Source organism: Heterodontus francisci, chromosome 1 (assembly GCF_036365525.1).
Source record: "Heterodontus francisci isolate sHetFra1 chromosome 1, sHetFra1.hap1, whole genome shotgun sequence".
NCBI classification, from domain to species: Eukaryota; Metazoa; Chordata; class Chondrichthyes; order Heterodontiformes; family Heterodontidae; genus Heterodontus; species Heterodontus francisci.
Window position 1 is genome coordinate 87,832,968 of NC_090371.1, and position 15,641 is coordinate 87,848,608.

Below are 15,641 nucleotides of genomic sequence, written 5' to 3' on the forward strand. Positions count from 1 at the left end.
AAAAGTCACTGAAAGCTAACATGCAGGTACATGAAGCAATTGCCATGTTAGCCTTCATTTACAAGAGGATTTGAGTATAGGAGTAAAGATGTCTTACTGTAATTACGTAGAGTCTTGGTGAGACCACACCTAGAGTATTGTGTGCAGTTTTGGTCTCCTTACCAAAGGAAAGATATACTTGCGATAGAGGGAGTGCAACGAAGGTTCACCAAACTGGAATGGAGGGATTGTTCTCTGAGGAAAGATTTAATAGACTGGGTCTTTATTCTGTGGAGTGTAGAAGAATGAGAGGCGATCTCATTCAAATATACACAATTCTTACAGGGCTTAACAGGGTTAATGCAGGAAGGATTCTTGCTGGGGAGTCCAGAACCAGAGGATATGGTCTCAAAATAAGTGGCATGCCATTTAGGACTGAGATGAGGAGGAATTTCTTCACTCAGAGGGTGGTGAATCTTTGGGATTCTCTGCCCCAGAGGGGCAGATTCTATTGTTGAGTATGTTCAAGACTGAGATTGATAGTTTTCTACATATTAAAAACATCAAGGGTTATGGGGATAGTGCAGGAAAATGGTGTTGAAGTAGAAGATCGGCCATGATCTCATTGAATGGCGGAGTGGGCTTGAGGGGTTGCATGGCGTACTCCTCCTCCTATTTCTTATGTTCTTATGAGTTTTTTCAAATGAATCAACAGCTGGCGAAAGAAACGCAAGCTGATACTTTTACTAGTGAAAGAACTGATGTGAGAAAGCCTAAGGCAGCAGTCACTTTAATAGCCACTGACAGAACTGCCCTATCCTCAAATTCTAGGTCTAGAATCCAGTTATATTTAGGCTTCTGACTTCTTATGACCGAGGCGGGAATGAGTGCACTGTTAATTCAGTCCCGTGTCTCCGCAGGTCACAGCATATCAATATTGTCACAAGAGTTTTTTTAAAAATTGAAAGCTTGGAGTTTTGTGTCTTTAAAAAGACTGAGAAAAAGGATTTTCTGTGAACATTGAATGCTGAAACTTGGTGTTTAAACTGAGTGGGACAAACCTGTTCCAAACAACAGCAAGGGAAATGACAGGTCACATGACTTGATTGATTTTTGGGCCAGAATTTTACCCCACCCCAGCGAGCCGGATGGTGGGGTAAAATTGAGCGTGAGGCCTTCCTGATCCGCTTCTGCCTCCACCCCAATTTACGTAGCGTGGGGGCGAAATATGGACTGCCCACCCCAGGCCAAACAAGGCCCTTAAGTGGCCACATAACGGCCACTTAAGGGCCTTCACTCATACCCATGGGAATTTTACCTATGGCAAGCGGGTGTCCTGGAGACGTGAAAGGCCGCCTGGTGAAACTTGGCGGCCTCTCAGCGCACCGGGGGGTGGGGGGCCTGACGATCAGGCACAGGGTGCCCGATTGAGAGCCACCCCCGCTTCCCCAACCACCCCTCATACCCAAGATGCCCCTCTTCCCCACAAACGACCACCCTTGCCTCACCAGGGCCCAACTGATTAGCCCTGGCGAGGCAAACTAAACTTACCTGCACTCCTGGCTCCATGTCCTCGGCTGGGCTGCGGTCCCAGCAGTGGCCACTGCTCCCGGTGGCGCTGTTAGGACTACGAGCTGCTGGCCTGATGATTGGCCGGCTGCTCAATGAGGCAGGGCTTCCTCCCTCAAGCGGGTGAAGCTCGGGTACCCGTAAAATGTGGGACGGATCCTCAGGCTAGGTGGCAGAGGGTTCGCCACTGACTTTTTGTTGGTGGCCAGCTCCCGTCTGCCCGACGTAAAATACAGCCTAGTTTCACTTTTGCATTGAGACCAGTGTGCTGGACAGGCAGGAGGCAGAACAAATTAGCTGGGACTTGTTTTTTGCAGACCAGAGAAAAAGACCTCTCTCTGAAACAGAAGACTTGCCTCTCTTGGTTAAAAAAAAATCTGCATTTGAGGTGGTGGCTGCAGTCTGCCTGGAGAGAGAAAAAGCCCCCCCCAGAGAGAAAAAGACCGAGGAAATGAGGAGTTGCTGCTCTCTATGCAGGAAGGCTGCTTTGTTGAGAGGAAGCCCTGAATTTTGAAAAGTAGCAGATTCCTTTTGCCTCCAGTCTCTGAAAAATCTCTGCCTCAGCAGTGATTCCTGTTGCCTTTTATGTTTTGGAAGATCCTGAAAGCTTAAGAAAGCTTCTATTGTTGACTGCTATTTCAAAACCCAAGTAAACCTGTTGCTACATCCTGTACTGAAAGACCTGTGTGACACTTAATGCAGACAAAGTGCCGTGAATGCCTACCCATCAACCTAGCCTGGAGAGACTTCGAGTGTCATCTGACTATTCGACTCTGGGACACCTCACCAACCTGGAAATATCCTACCAGAACATGACGACCTAATTATTTTATTATGCCTAAGAAACAGTTGTAAACTAAAGCATCCTTTTTTCTCACTTAACCATTTTTTGAAAGTATGTGTGTGTGCATGAGGGTTAGGAAGAAAAAGAAGTTTGAACAAAATCCTTTCACATAGAGTTATCTCATTGTTTAAGAATTAGTTTATTCATAAATAGTTAATTTTGTTTTTAAAAAAAAAAACTGGTTTGATGTGCTTTATTCTGGGGGACAAATAGTGTTTAATTTGGCTGTTTTCCCATAGGTGGGAAACTTTACTAATGTGCTAGGATCCTGTAGAGTAGTGGGACTGAATTAACAGTGCATTACTGCTGCCTTGGTCGTAACAATATATTTTCCTACTTACTGAAACAGCCAATTAAATACTCTATTTGTCCCCAGAATAAAGCACACCAACTAGCTTTCTTTAATAAACAACAAACTTATCAGTTTATTATAAAACCAAGTCTTAACCAATAATGAAATAAATATATGCGAAGTGAGATATTAAAGCTCCTTATTTTTTCCCTAGCCCTCAGACACGTGCACATACATCCAAAAAATGGTTAACTGGGGAAAAAAAGGGATTTTTGTTTACAGCTGTTAAAAAGAAATAGAAGGAATAAAAATTAAGCTTAGACTGCAGTGATCTGGAAGGAAATTCTTTGGTTTGGTGAAGCGTCCCAAAGTCGAATAGTTGGATGCCACTTTAAGTCTTCATAGGCAAGGTTGATGAACAATCTGTGTTGGGTAGGCATTCAAAGAAATTCAACTGCAGAAGCTTCGCATAGGTCTTCCATCGGGTGTGCAGCAACAGGTGTCCGTTTTCACCCACATTCAATGCAAAAGCCCTTTTAAAGATGCAAGGTTTCTGCCAATATTCAGGGTTTCTTCAAAGATTACGGAAGCAACAATACCACTTTCGTACAAGCTTTTGCTTTTCAAGAGCCAGGATTCTTTACAGAGAGGTAGTAGTTGTCTGGTTCTTCTTCTGATCTTCTGGCAGGTCCATCTCAAACTCCAATTGCCTGCTTTTAGTCCAAAAACCAGCATCTTTTAGTTAAAAATTTTCCAAGCAAGTCCCATGGCAATCTTAAATTCTCTCTTGTCAAAACAAAGACCAACTCTTGGGTCAAAATCCCCAGTAGTTTCCTTGAAAGCACCTGCTTTCCAGTATTTATTTACTGGTCAAAACCAGGAACCTCTAGTTAACCATGCTTTTTAAAAAAAAAACTTCCATAAGTTTGAGCTATCTACAGATGTTTCAATGTACATGAAATCATTTAAAAAAAAAAGTGTAGATTCCCAAGTTTTAACTAAAATATGAACCCATGTAACACCTCCTCAGCCACTGGCAAAATGAAACGCCATTTTTGAATGTGTTTCATGACAATGTAATAAAAACAGGAGTTGAAAACATTTTAACCACATTCTCACACTAATTCCCCCAATCCATTCACTCTCTACTTGTAGTTAATACAGTTTTGCTTTGCACCATCTTTTCTCCTATACTCAAACAAAGTTAAATTTACAATAGCATCTGCAATCACGCTATTTTTTTCCCAAAATGTGGACAGTCTTTAAGAGATAGGGTTACAGCAGTAAACTCCATCAGAATATTCTGGCATTCTGGGTTTTAGATTTTTCCACAAAAGTTATTCAAATCAGCCAATTGCAACCTTCCAAACATAGCCTCCCAGTTGCTTCATGTGTTCCTTCAAAGTGTTACTAAAGAGCAGCACCTCAACAAGGTAAACTGCACAGTTAGGAACACTGGCCACTACTGCATTCATTAGTCTCTGAGAATTTTCTCAAGTACCCATTAACCTGTTTATGGTATTGACACCGGAAAAACCTGTCCAGTGTGACAAAAGCTGATATTTCTTTAGCTTGGGGTGTTAAAGGAACTTGCCAGTGTCCCTTTAACAAATCTAACTTTGTGAGGTGCTTAAGGTCTGGAATGTACTGCCTGAGAGCGTGGTGGAGGCAGGTTCAGTTCAACTGAAGCATTCAAAAGGGAATTTGACTATATTGTGAAAAAGAAGAACGTGCAAGGTTACAGGGAGAAGGCAGGGGAATGGAACTGGGTGAATTGCTCTTTTGGAGAGCCTGTGCAGACATGATGGGCCGAGTGACCTACTTCTGCACTGTAACAGTTCTGTGATTCTGCAAGAAACCTGGTACTGCCCGCTCTGTCAATGCAGTCTTCTAAGCGAGGAATTGGGTATGAGTCTGCCTTTGTTGCTGCATTAACTTTTCTGTAGTCTATGCAAAGTCTGGTTGACCCATCAGGTTTAGGCAGTAGTATTATCGTTGAACTCCAGCTGCTTTGACTAGGTTCAATTAAGTTATTTTCCAGCATGTATTGGATTTCTACTTTTACCTGGGCTAGTTTGGATGTAAGCGGTAAGGATGCTGTTTTATAGGAACGGATTCCCCTACATCCACATCATGTGTGGCTAAGTTTGTACATCCTGGCTTATCCCTACAAACTCTTTTAAATGCTGTGAGTAGCCTTGTTAGGTCTTCTCGTTGTTCTGCATTTAAATATAAAAGCATGGTGTTCAATCTTCCTAGCAATTCTGTATTAGCTAACCGGATAGTAGGAGGTTCATTTTGAGAATTGTCTAGGCCTCCTTCTACCTCATTCTCACTATCCCTTTCATTCTTCACAGTCCCTAATACCTGATTTACCTGTGCTTGTTTATCTTCCTCCCTGTGATAATATTGTTTTAACATATTGATATGACACAGTTGACTCTTTTTCTGGTGATCTGAGATGTCAATCAAATAATTTACCTCACCAGTTCCTTTGGCTACTTTATATAGACCACTGAAGTGTGATTTTAATGGCTCACCCCGTAAAGGTAATAATACTAACACTTCATCCCCTGGTTGAAATGTTTGGGTCTTAGCATGCTTTTGTCATATTGGTTTGGGATACTTCAAGGTGTTCCTGAGCCACATTGCAAGCTTTCCTGAGCCATTTCTGGAACACAGATACATCATCTAGTACAGAAGATTCATCCCTCTGTTCTAGAAACCTTTCTTTGATTAGTTTTAGAGAGCCTCATCTCATGTTAGTAAACCAATTCAAAAGGACTAAAACCTGTAGACTCATTCGGTGAATCTCTAGTCCCAAATGAAAGGAATTCTAGCCCTTTTTCCCAATCATGGGGAGAGTCATGACAGTATGCCCTAATCATTGTTTTGATCGTTTGATGGTACCTTTCCAAAGCTCCCTGTGTTTGTGGGTGGTATGCTGAAGACTTTAACTGTATGATACCCAAATCACCCATAACTTCTTGAAATATTTTAGATTGATCTTCAATTGGTAATCCATATCTAGTGAAGTATTGGGTTAACTTCTCCACAACCTGAGCAGAAATTGTTCTCAAGAGAATGGCCTCTGGGAATCAAGTATCCATATCCATGATAGTGAGTATATATTGGTCTCCCATTCGACTATACGAATTAGGAGCAGAAGTAGGCCATTCGGCCCCTTGAGCCTGCTGCACCATTCAATAAGATCATGGCTGATCTGTTTCTTACTCGAACTTCACACTCCCAGCTAACTCCCTATAATCTTAGATTCTTGTTAGGCAAGGGAATCAATCTACCTTCACCTTAAAAATATTCAATGATCTGGCCTCCATCACCTTCTGAGGCAGAGAATTCCAAAGTCGCAAAACCCTCAGAGAAAAAATGTCTCCTCATCTCTGTCCTAAAAGAGTGACCCCTAGTTCTGGACTCACCCACAAGAGGAAACATCCTTTCCGCATCCACCTTGTCAAGACCATTCAGGATCTTGTATACTTCAATCAAGTCTCCCCTCACTCTTCTAAACTCCAGTGAAAACAAGCCCAGTCTGTCCAACCTTTCCTCATAAGACAACACGCTCATTTCAGGTATCAATCTAGTAAACCTCCTCTGAACCACCTCCAACGCATTTACATCCTTCCTTAAATAAGGAGACCAAAACTGCGCACAGAATTCAAGATGTGGTCTCACCAATGCCCAGTATAACTGAAGCATGACATCCTTACTTTTATTTTCAATTCCTCTCGAAATAAAGGATAGCATTCCATTAGTCTTCTTTATTACTTGCTGTAACTGCACACTAACTTTTGTGACTCTAGCACTAGAACACACAGATCCCTCTGCACCTCGGAATTCTGCAGCTGTTCTCCATTTAAGTAATACTCTGCTTTTTTTATTCTTCCTGCCAAAGTGAACAACTTCATATTTTCCCACATTATACTCCATCTGCCAGATTTTTGCCCACTCAATTAACCTATCGATATCGGTCTGCAACCTCCTTATGTCCTCTTACAACATACTTTCCTACCTAACTTTGTGTCATCTGCAAATTTAGATACCATGCCATTGCTCCCCTCATCTAAGTCATTGATATAAATTGTAAAAAGTTGAGGCCCCAGCAAAGACCCATGTGGGACTCCACTCGTCACTTCCTGCCAATCAGAAAAGGACCCATTTATGCATACTCTGTTTTCTGCCTGCCAGCCAATCTTCTATCCATGCTAATACCCTCTACACCATGAGCTCCTACTTTGCGTAGTCACCCTTTGTGTGGCACCTTGTCAAATGCCTTCTGGAAATCTAAGTACAGTACGTCAATGGGCTCCCCTTTATCCACCGCACAGGTTACTCCTTCAAAGAACTCCAATAAATTGGTGACACATGAATTCCCTTTCACAGAACCATGCTGACTATTCCCAATTACCTTGAGTTTTTCTAAGTGCCCAGCTATAGCCTGCTTACTGATCGATTCTAACACCTTCCCCACAACAGACATCAAGCTAACTAACCTATAGTTACCTTTTTCTGCCTCTCCCCCTTCTTGAATAGAGGGGTTATATTTGCTACTTTCCAGTCTGATGGAACCTTTCCAGAATCTAGCGAATTTTGAAAAATTAACACCAACGCATCTACTATCTCATTAGCCACCTATTTTCAGACCCTAGGATGAAGCCCATCAGGACCCGGGAACTTGTCAACCAGCAGCTCCATCAGTTTGGTCAGTACTGCTTCCTTGGTGATTGTAATTTCAGCAAGTTCCTCTCTTCCTTGCACCTCCTGATTTACAGCTATTACTGGAATGTTTTTGTATCCTCTATAGTGAAAACAGAAGCAAAATATTTGTTCATTTCATCTGCCATTTCCTTTATTATCTGCTATTAACTCCCCATTCTCATTCTCTAGAGGACCAACGCTCACTTTCTTACACTTGTCCTTTTTAAATACCTGTAGAAACTCTTACTGCCGTTTTTACATTTCTAACTAGCTTCCTCTCATACTTTAATTTTTTTCTCCTGATTAACCTTTTCATCATTCTCTGCCGTTCTTTATATTCTGACCAATTGCCATTCATCTTTGTGCAATTATATGGGTTTTCCTTAAGTTTGATGCTTTGCTGAACTTCTTTAGTTAATCACAGATGGTGGGTCCTCCCCTTAGAATTTTTCTTTACAGAAGGAATATACTTATTCTGAATATTCTGAAATATCCCCTTAAATGTCTGCCACTGCTTCTCTATTGATCTATCTCCTAGCCTAGTAACCCAGTTCACTTCAGCTAGCTCAGCATTCATGCCCACATAGTTGCCCTTACTTAAGTTTAAAATACGAGTCTTAGATCCACTCCTCTCTCTTTCCACTGGATACAAATTCAATCCTATTGTGGTCGCTGCTACCCAGAGGTGCCTTTATTCTGAGGTCATTAATTAATCCTGTCACATTACACAATACCAAGTCTAACAGAATCTGCTCTCTGGATGGTCCGAGAATGGCTGCTCAAAAATACTATATCGAAAGCAATCTATGAACTCCTCATCTAGGTTACGATTGCCAATCTGATTTTTCCAGTTTATACGTAGTCTTACGGCCAGGTGAAAAAGGTGTCTAGGGGTCTTTTACTGCAGAAATCAACAAGCGCATGGGAAAGGCTTCCACTGCTATGTCCAGACTGGCCAAGAGTGTGGGAAAATGGCGCACTGACACGGAACACAAAAGTCCGAGTGTATCAAACCTGTGTCCTCAATACCTTGCTCTACAGCAGCGAGGCCTGGACAACGTATGTCAGCCAAGAGTGACGTCTCAATTCATTCCATCTTCATTCCGGAGAATCCTTGGCATCAGGTGGCAGGACCACATCTCCAACACAAGTCCTCGAGGCGGCCAACATCCCCAGCATATACACCCTACTGAGCCAGTGGCACTTGAGATGGCTTGGCCATGTGAACCGCATGGAAGATGGCAGGATCCCCAAGTACACATTGTACAGCGCGCTCGTCACTGGTATCAGACCCACCGGCCGTACATGTCTCCGCTTTGAAGATGTCTGAAAACGCGACATGAAGTCCTGTGACATTGATCATAAGTTGTGGGAGTCAGTTGCCAGTGATCGCCAGAGCTGGCGGGCAGCATAAAGGCAAGGCTAAAGTGTGGCGAGTCGAAGAGACTTAGCAGTTGGCAGGAAAAAAGACAGAAGCGCAAGGGGAGAGCCAACTGTGTAACAGCCCCGACAACCAATTTTATCTACAGAACCTGTGGAAGAGTCTGTCACTCTAGAATTGGCCTTTATAGCCACTCCAGGCACTGCTTCACAACCACTGACCACCTCCAGGCGCTTACCCACTGTCTCTCGAGACAAGGAGGCAAAAGAAGAAGAACTAGTCTTATTGTAACAGGGTTTGATTTTTAAACACACTGTGTTTTGAGCTCCCCCTTGGTGAATCCTTGTTCACCGCTTTCCAGTTATAAGGCCACGAAATGAGCACAACCAGGTTTTTTCTTGGGTTTAAAGAAGAAAAGTGAAATTTTATTTAAACTTAAACTCTAATTTGGTTAACGTCTATGGATACACGCCATGCACACGCGATACACACATGCAAATTGGGACAAAAAATAGCAGAAGAAAAATAAAATGGAAAGGTTTAAGGTATAAAGGGTGTTTCTTACTGTTTCTGTGCTTCCAGCTTGCCGTAGACTCCTTGATTATAGACAGCTCTTACTTTTCGTTGGGGTCCAGTATTATTCTTAAACCTAGTTCACTGTAGGAGACTTTTCTCTCCTGGTGTTCATATGTCTTCAATGGTTTCCGAAGCTGGTGACAGCAAGATGAGAGCATACAGCAGAGAGGTGTTCTCAGTCCAGGAGAAAACCGCTTTCTGATTTTTAAACACTATGTGGCCATTTCAAAATTCAAACAACTTCAACAGTCAGCTAGTCATGTGACTAAACTGGTCTGACCACGTCTGTTTGTGTATTCGGCCATCTTAGTAGTTAACCTAGAATGTTAGCCTTTCCACCTTCAACGCTGGTAATCAAAAGTCCATTGTGGATTAAATTGGAGCAAGGAATAACTTCTTTGTCCTTTTGAAGTACTGTCTGTTGATATGCGCATGTCTCTCTCCCGCCAAAGTCTCCAATTGTTTTTTAAAGCAAGTTCTTTCTTCACCAACAACAGTCCAAAATGAATGCTCATGTGGCAAAAATAATTTTCCTCATTCTTGGCTGTTGGGGGGGTGGGGGCTTGCCTGATAGTAGATTAAAATCACCCATGATTATTGCCGTCCCTTTATCTCACCCAATATGTCATCTTGTATACTTCCTCCTACATTGTGATTACTGTTTGGGAGCTTGTAGACCACTCCCACTAGTGACTTCTTTCCCCTACTATTCCTCTTCTCCACCCAAACTGATTCTACATCTTGATCTCCTGAACCAAGGTCATTTCTAACTATTGCACCAGTGCCATCCTTGATTAACAGTGCTACCTCTCCACCTTTACCTAGCTTCCTATTCTTCTTGAATGTTATTTACCGCTCAATATTGCAGACCTAATCCTTGCCATCCTGCAGCCACAGTCTCCGTAATGGCTATTAGCGCACATTGAAATGAATTAATATGATCTATCAGTTCGTCTCCTTCGTTATGAATGCTATGTGCATTCAGATACAGAACCTTTAGTTTTGTCTTTTTGTTATTTTTGTAACATCTAGTGTTGACTGTTGGTGTGTTCTTAGGTTTTTTCTCTCTGTCCCTTCTTGCCATTCTCTAGCCTTCATTTCCCATATTACTATTCCATTTTCTTGCCTTGACTCTACCCCTTGATTTGCTACATCTGCCCAAGCTTGATCCCCCTCCCCCCTTGTTTAGTTTAAAGCCCTCTCTACTTCCCTATTTATACTGGTTCCAGCATGGTTCAGGTGCAGACTGTCCCAACAGTACAGCCCCCACTTTCTCAAGTACTGGTGCCAGTGCCCCACGAACTGAAACACACTTCTCCCACATCAGTCGTTGAGCCACATATTAATTTCACTAATCTTATGTGCCCTCTGCCAATTGGCACGTGGCTCAGGTAATAATCCAGAGATTATTACCCTTAAAGCCCTACTCTTCAATTTGGTGCCTGGCTCCTACTGTCTAAACAGAACCTCTTTCCTAGTCCTACCTAGGTTGTTGGTACCTACATGGACCACGACAACTGGATCCTCCCCCTCCCACCCTAATTTCCTGTCTAGCCCTGAGCAGATGTCCCGAACCCTGGCACAGGGGAGGCAACACAGCTTTCTGGGCTCACACTCTCGGCTGCACAGAACAGTGTGAATCCCCCTCACTAGACTATCCCCTGCTACCCACTACATTCCTTTTTGCTCACCCTACTTGAATGGCTTCGTGTACCAAAGTGCCATGGCCAGTCTGCAGACCTTGCTTTCGTCCACAAAGGCTGAGAGCACCTCAAACCTATTTGACAATTGCAAAGTCTGAGGCTCCTCCACTACTGTCTGCTTGTTCCCTTACCTGCCTCACTCATGGTTACCATCCTCCTGTCCCTCAGTTCTGACCAAAACAGATGACCCTTTTCTAAGAGATGTGACCGTCTTCTGGAACAAAGTGTCCAGGTATTTCACCCCCTCCCTTATGTTGCGCAGTGTTTCCAGTTCGGCTTTCAGATCTGTAATCCTGATCCGGAATTCCTCTAGCTGCTTACACTTTCTGCAGACCTGTTTGTCCTGAATTGCCTTGGCATCCAAAACCTTCCACATAACACAGCTGCACTACAACACCTGTCCTGTCAATGTATTAAGTTGTTCTAACTTGAACCAATACACTCCCAGATGGTCTTTCTCTCTCACTTTTGTTTGCACAGTGGTTAGCACCGCAGCCTCACAGCTCCAGCGACCCGGGTTCAATTCTGGGTACTGCCTGTGTGAAGTTTGCAAGTTCTCCCTGTGTCTGCGTGGGTTTCCTCCGGGTGCTCCAGTTTCCTCCCATATGCCAAAGACTTGCTGGTTGATAGGTTAATTGGCCATTATAAATTGCCCCTAGTATAGGTAGGTGGTAGGGGAATATAGGGACAGGTGCAGATGTGGTAGGAATATGGAATTAGTATAGGATTAGTATAAATGGGTGGTTGATGGTCGGCACAGACTTGGTGGGCCGAAGGGCCTGTTTCAGTGCTGTACCTCTAAACTGAACTAAACTAATAACTGGTATGGGAATTAAAGGTGCTGGTTTTATGGCAGGTTACGGTTTTCCCACAATCTGGCATGTATGGCATGTTTTTCAAAACTGCACCACGGCCTTGGTAAGACCTGGCCAGTTCTCATGTTGACTTATACGTGATTTGTTCTTCCGGATCCCCATATGTCCTGCTGTAGGAATTTCATGCGCTAGCCTTAATGATTCCTGGCGATACTGTGACGACCTTCCCACCCCCCACCACGCTGCCAATTGAGGACATTAAGTGGGTAATTAACCATTTAAGGGCCTCTTCCAGCTGCAATTACCCCTGCGGCGGGCAGCCCTGTTGCTGCATGGAAGCACGATAGGAAACACTGTGTGGGCTGCTTTCTGGGGCTGGAGGGTCCCTTGTTCAAAGGCACCTAGTGCCTGAATGAGGGACCCAACATTGGGGAGGGAGGGGGGGAGCCCACTGAGGGCCACCTACCTTGCCCTTGCTGCCGACCCCTCCCCCGCGCGACCCTCACCCCACAAGACCCTTCCTGCCCTGACCTAGCTCCTTGGCCTCTGATGGGTGCAGTTACAGCACCAACCACCGCCTCCGCAGTGGTGCTGCAACAGCCAGCATCTGATTGGCTGGTAGCTCTGCAAGGCCAGGACTTCTGTTGATAGGGTCATAAATCCTGTCGAAGGCCCGCCACTGTCCACTTAAGTGCCTGATTGACACTAAATTTGGCTGGCCTTCCAGAAAAGAGACCCCTGCCATCAGCATAAAATTCCCCCCACCATGTCTGCCAAGACCCATCAAGGACAATGACCTGGGGATCTGAGTGAACCACACATTTTGTCCCCATTAGCAAGGCATCAAGGCAATCACCTGAGGTATTTAACTGGTGGAGACGAACCGTTAAACCTAATCACTTGAACAATGGGACCCTCGCTGTGAGAAGAGATTCCCAGACATGAACTAATTAAGTTGGAAGGGGAAATACAATAGTAACAACCTTGTTTGAATCACTGGGTTGTGGTCATGTGACAGGCTCACTCGTTGTGTGCTTAATCTTCCGCTTTCTCTGTAGTAAAGCGACAAGCAGCTGAGATGCTGACGAGAGTAGACCCAAGTGGGGTCCCTCCTTCCTTCCCCTCTCTCCACCCCACCTTGCATGCTTCGAACTCTGTCTATTGACCATGACCACCCAGGAAGGCCCCTACTGCAGCCAAGAGAATCCTTGAAGGAAATCAATCCAACACACTTGTCTCCAGGAGAACAGCCAAATCAACCATTTATATCTTTAAATCAGAATCATCGGGACCACTGAGGGAAAGTCGTAAGACCACAGAGTTCAGCCTGAAGCCAACCTCCACAGACTCTATACCCCTTTTATTTCTCTGGACTCTAATTTTACCATTCTATCCTGCCCCCTCACTCTGTAATCTGTTTGTTTACATGTGTGAACTTGAGTGGGTGTTTGTGTGTGAAAGTCGGAGTGTATTTTGTTATTTTACTAAGATCGGTTTAAGTATAATCTTTGTTAAACTCAAGAAAACCTGTCCGATTGGTTGTATTATGATCACAATGCGTAAACAGTTAAACACTCACTGAACTGGCAACTATATCCCTTTCAAAAGAGAAGTAAACCTGTTGCGGTCAAACAAGGAGAGAGAAAGAAGGGAACCATTCAACCCCTCCACATGACTGTAACACAACTCTCACACTAATACCCCCACTTTACATTCCCCAATTGTCCTGGACTGCAGGACCGCCTTCTCCAGCAGCCCTTTCTGCAGTGTTCCCCAGACTGCTGGGTCTCCTCTCTGCTCCTAGACCCTGCTTTTCCCCTCGAAATATGCTAAACAGTGAGACCCCATTTTATTGCTGCCAAACTTCAGGTCCTATTCCCAGTGCTTCCAGGTCCCAAGTATGCGAACAATGCTGATAAACCAATGTTCCTGGTAATACTACTTGCCATACTCATAAAATACTTATAAAATCTGTGACTCACCATGTACAAGCATATAGGGCCTATTTTTATTCATTTGTGGGATGTGAGTGTCACTATTACCCATCCATAGTTGCCCTTCTGAAGGTGGTGGTGATCTGCCTTCTTGAACCACGGTAGTCCATGTGGGATAGGTACACCCACAATGCTGTTAGGGAGGAAGTTCCAGGATTTTGATCGAGCGGCATTGAAGGAACATCAATGAATTTCCAAGTCATGATGGTGTGTGAATTGTGGAACCTGCAGGTGGCAGAGTTCCCACTCATCTGACCTTGCTCCTTTTGGTAGTAGAGATTGCGGGTTTGGAAAGTGCTATCGAAGGAGCTTTGGCAAGTTGCTGCAGTGCATCTTGTAGATGGTGCACACTGCTGCCACAGTGTGTGTACCATCTACAAGATGCACTGCAGCAACTTGCCAAAGCTCCTTCGATAGCACTTTCCAAACCCGCAGTGTGCCAGTGGTGGAGGGAGTGAATGTTTAATGTGGTCAATGGGGCGCTATTTATCCGGGATGGTGTTGAGCCTCTTGAATGTTGTTGGAGCTGCCCCCATCCAGGCAAGTGGAGAGTATTCCATCACACTCCTGACTTGTGCCTTGTAGATGGTGGACAGGCTCTGGGGAGACAGGAGGTGAGTCACGTACCACAGAATTCCCAGCCTCTGACCTGCTCTTGTAGCCACAGTGTTTATGAGGCTTGTCCAGTTTCTGATCAGAAACATCAGTTAGTATTTAGAAATTTGTTATTTTATTGTTCAGACTGTCCATTAACAAATCCATATTTATTTCAAGAAAGTTTTAGTTTCACAGCATTGTAGTGCAGCATGCTGAGGGACAATGTGCAGAAATGTGGATTGGTCAGATGCCGCTTTGATCCCCACTTCATTAAGTTGCCAAATTTGGCGAAATAGAAGCTAGGCTGTTCTCTACGAGGAGCGAAGAGGTTGTACCACACATCATTCCTTGTCCTAATGCACATTCCAGAAAATGATTCAAGTAGAATGTAGGTGGAAGCCTAACCTTTGGTCACTTGTTGCTTCATTTTGCCTTAATGGGTACTGTGGTATGAACAAAAGATAGAAAATAAAAATTGTGAGGAAGGGTTAGATGGTGACACATTAGATGGTGACATAGGCTTGCAGATGTATTAATTGCTACTTTTTTTTTTAAACAGGAATTTCATGGATGTATAGAGCATTTAAATAGAAACATTTGGGATGCCACTATTTGGTATAGATTGTACCCAGTCCAAACCTCAAGGTAAGCTATAGGATACCTGCAATAGTTTTTTCGTATCAATCTAAATTCAGGCCTCACTACAAGGGCACCCTTGTCTCACTCTGTCTGTGTACTACTGTGTTTGTAGTAGTGTTGAATAACTTGTATGTTAAAAAATTGTAAAAACTAAGTACATTAGGAAGCATAGAATGAGACAAAGTTTTTAGCCCATTAAATCTGCTACTTTCACAGATTCCACAGACCATTTATGCTCTAATTGGCACAGACTCTGCCTGAACAATTTCATCTCTTGAGGAAAAGTCTCAAGTTTCTCCCTGCCCACTCCACAAAGATATGCATACATCTAAAAAATACATGAAATCTTAGAGGTGTGTAGGAATATAGGAACATACAGGACTGTAGAAGACAAGTTTGGTGCTCCTGGCTTGCTCCAGAGTTGAGAAACAATAATAAAAGGAAAAAACTATAAATTTTGGCAATCTGAAAGAAGAGCAGTAAATGGTGGCAATGGACTGCAGGTCAGCTAGCATCTGTAAAGAGAGAAGGACAAC

The 15,641-nt window shown here is 43.7% G+C and overlaps 1 protein-coding gene across 1 annotated transcript in view; it reads left to right on the forward strand.

Moving 5' to 3' along the window:
- The window catches only part of LOC137370639 (probable phospholipid-transporting ATPase IM), a 440,540-nt gene that overhangs the window by 36,102 nt on the left and 388,797 nt on the right, over window positions 1-15,641 (forward strand). Inside the window, exon 2 of the mRNA XM_068032731.1 lies at window positions 15,026-15,111. Within this exon, the coding sequence (XP_067888832.1) occupies window positions 15,069-15,111 (43 nt within the window). The 5' untranslated portion in view covers window positions 15,026-15,068. The remainder of the gene's footprint in view (window positions 1-15,025; window positions 15,112-15,641) is intronic.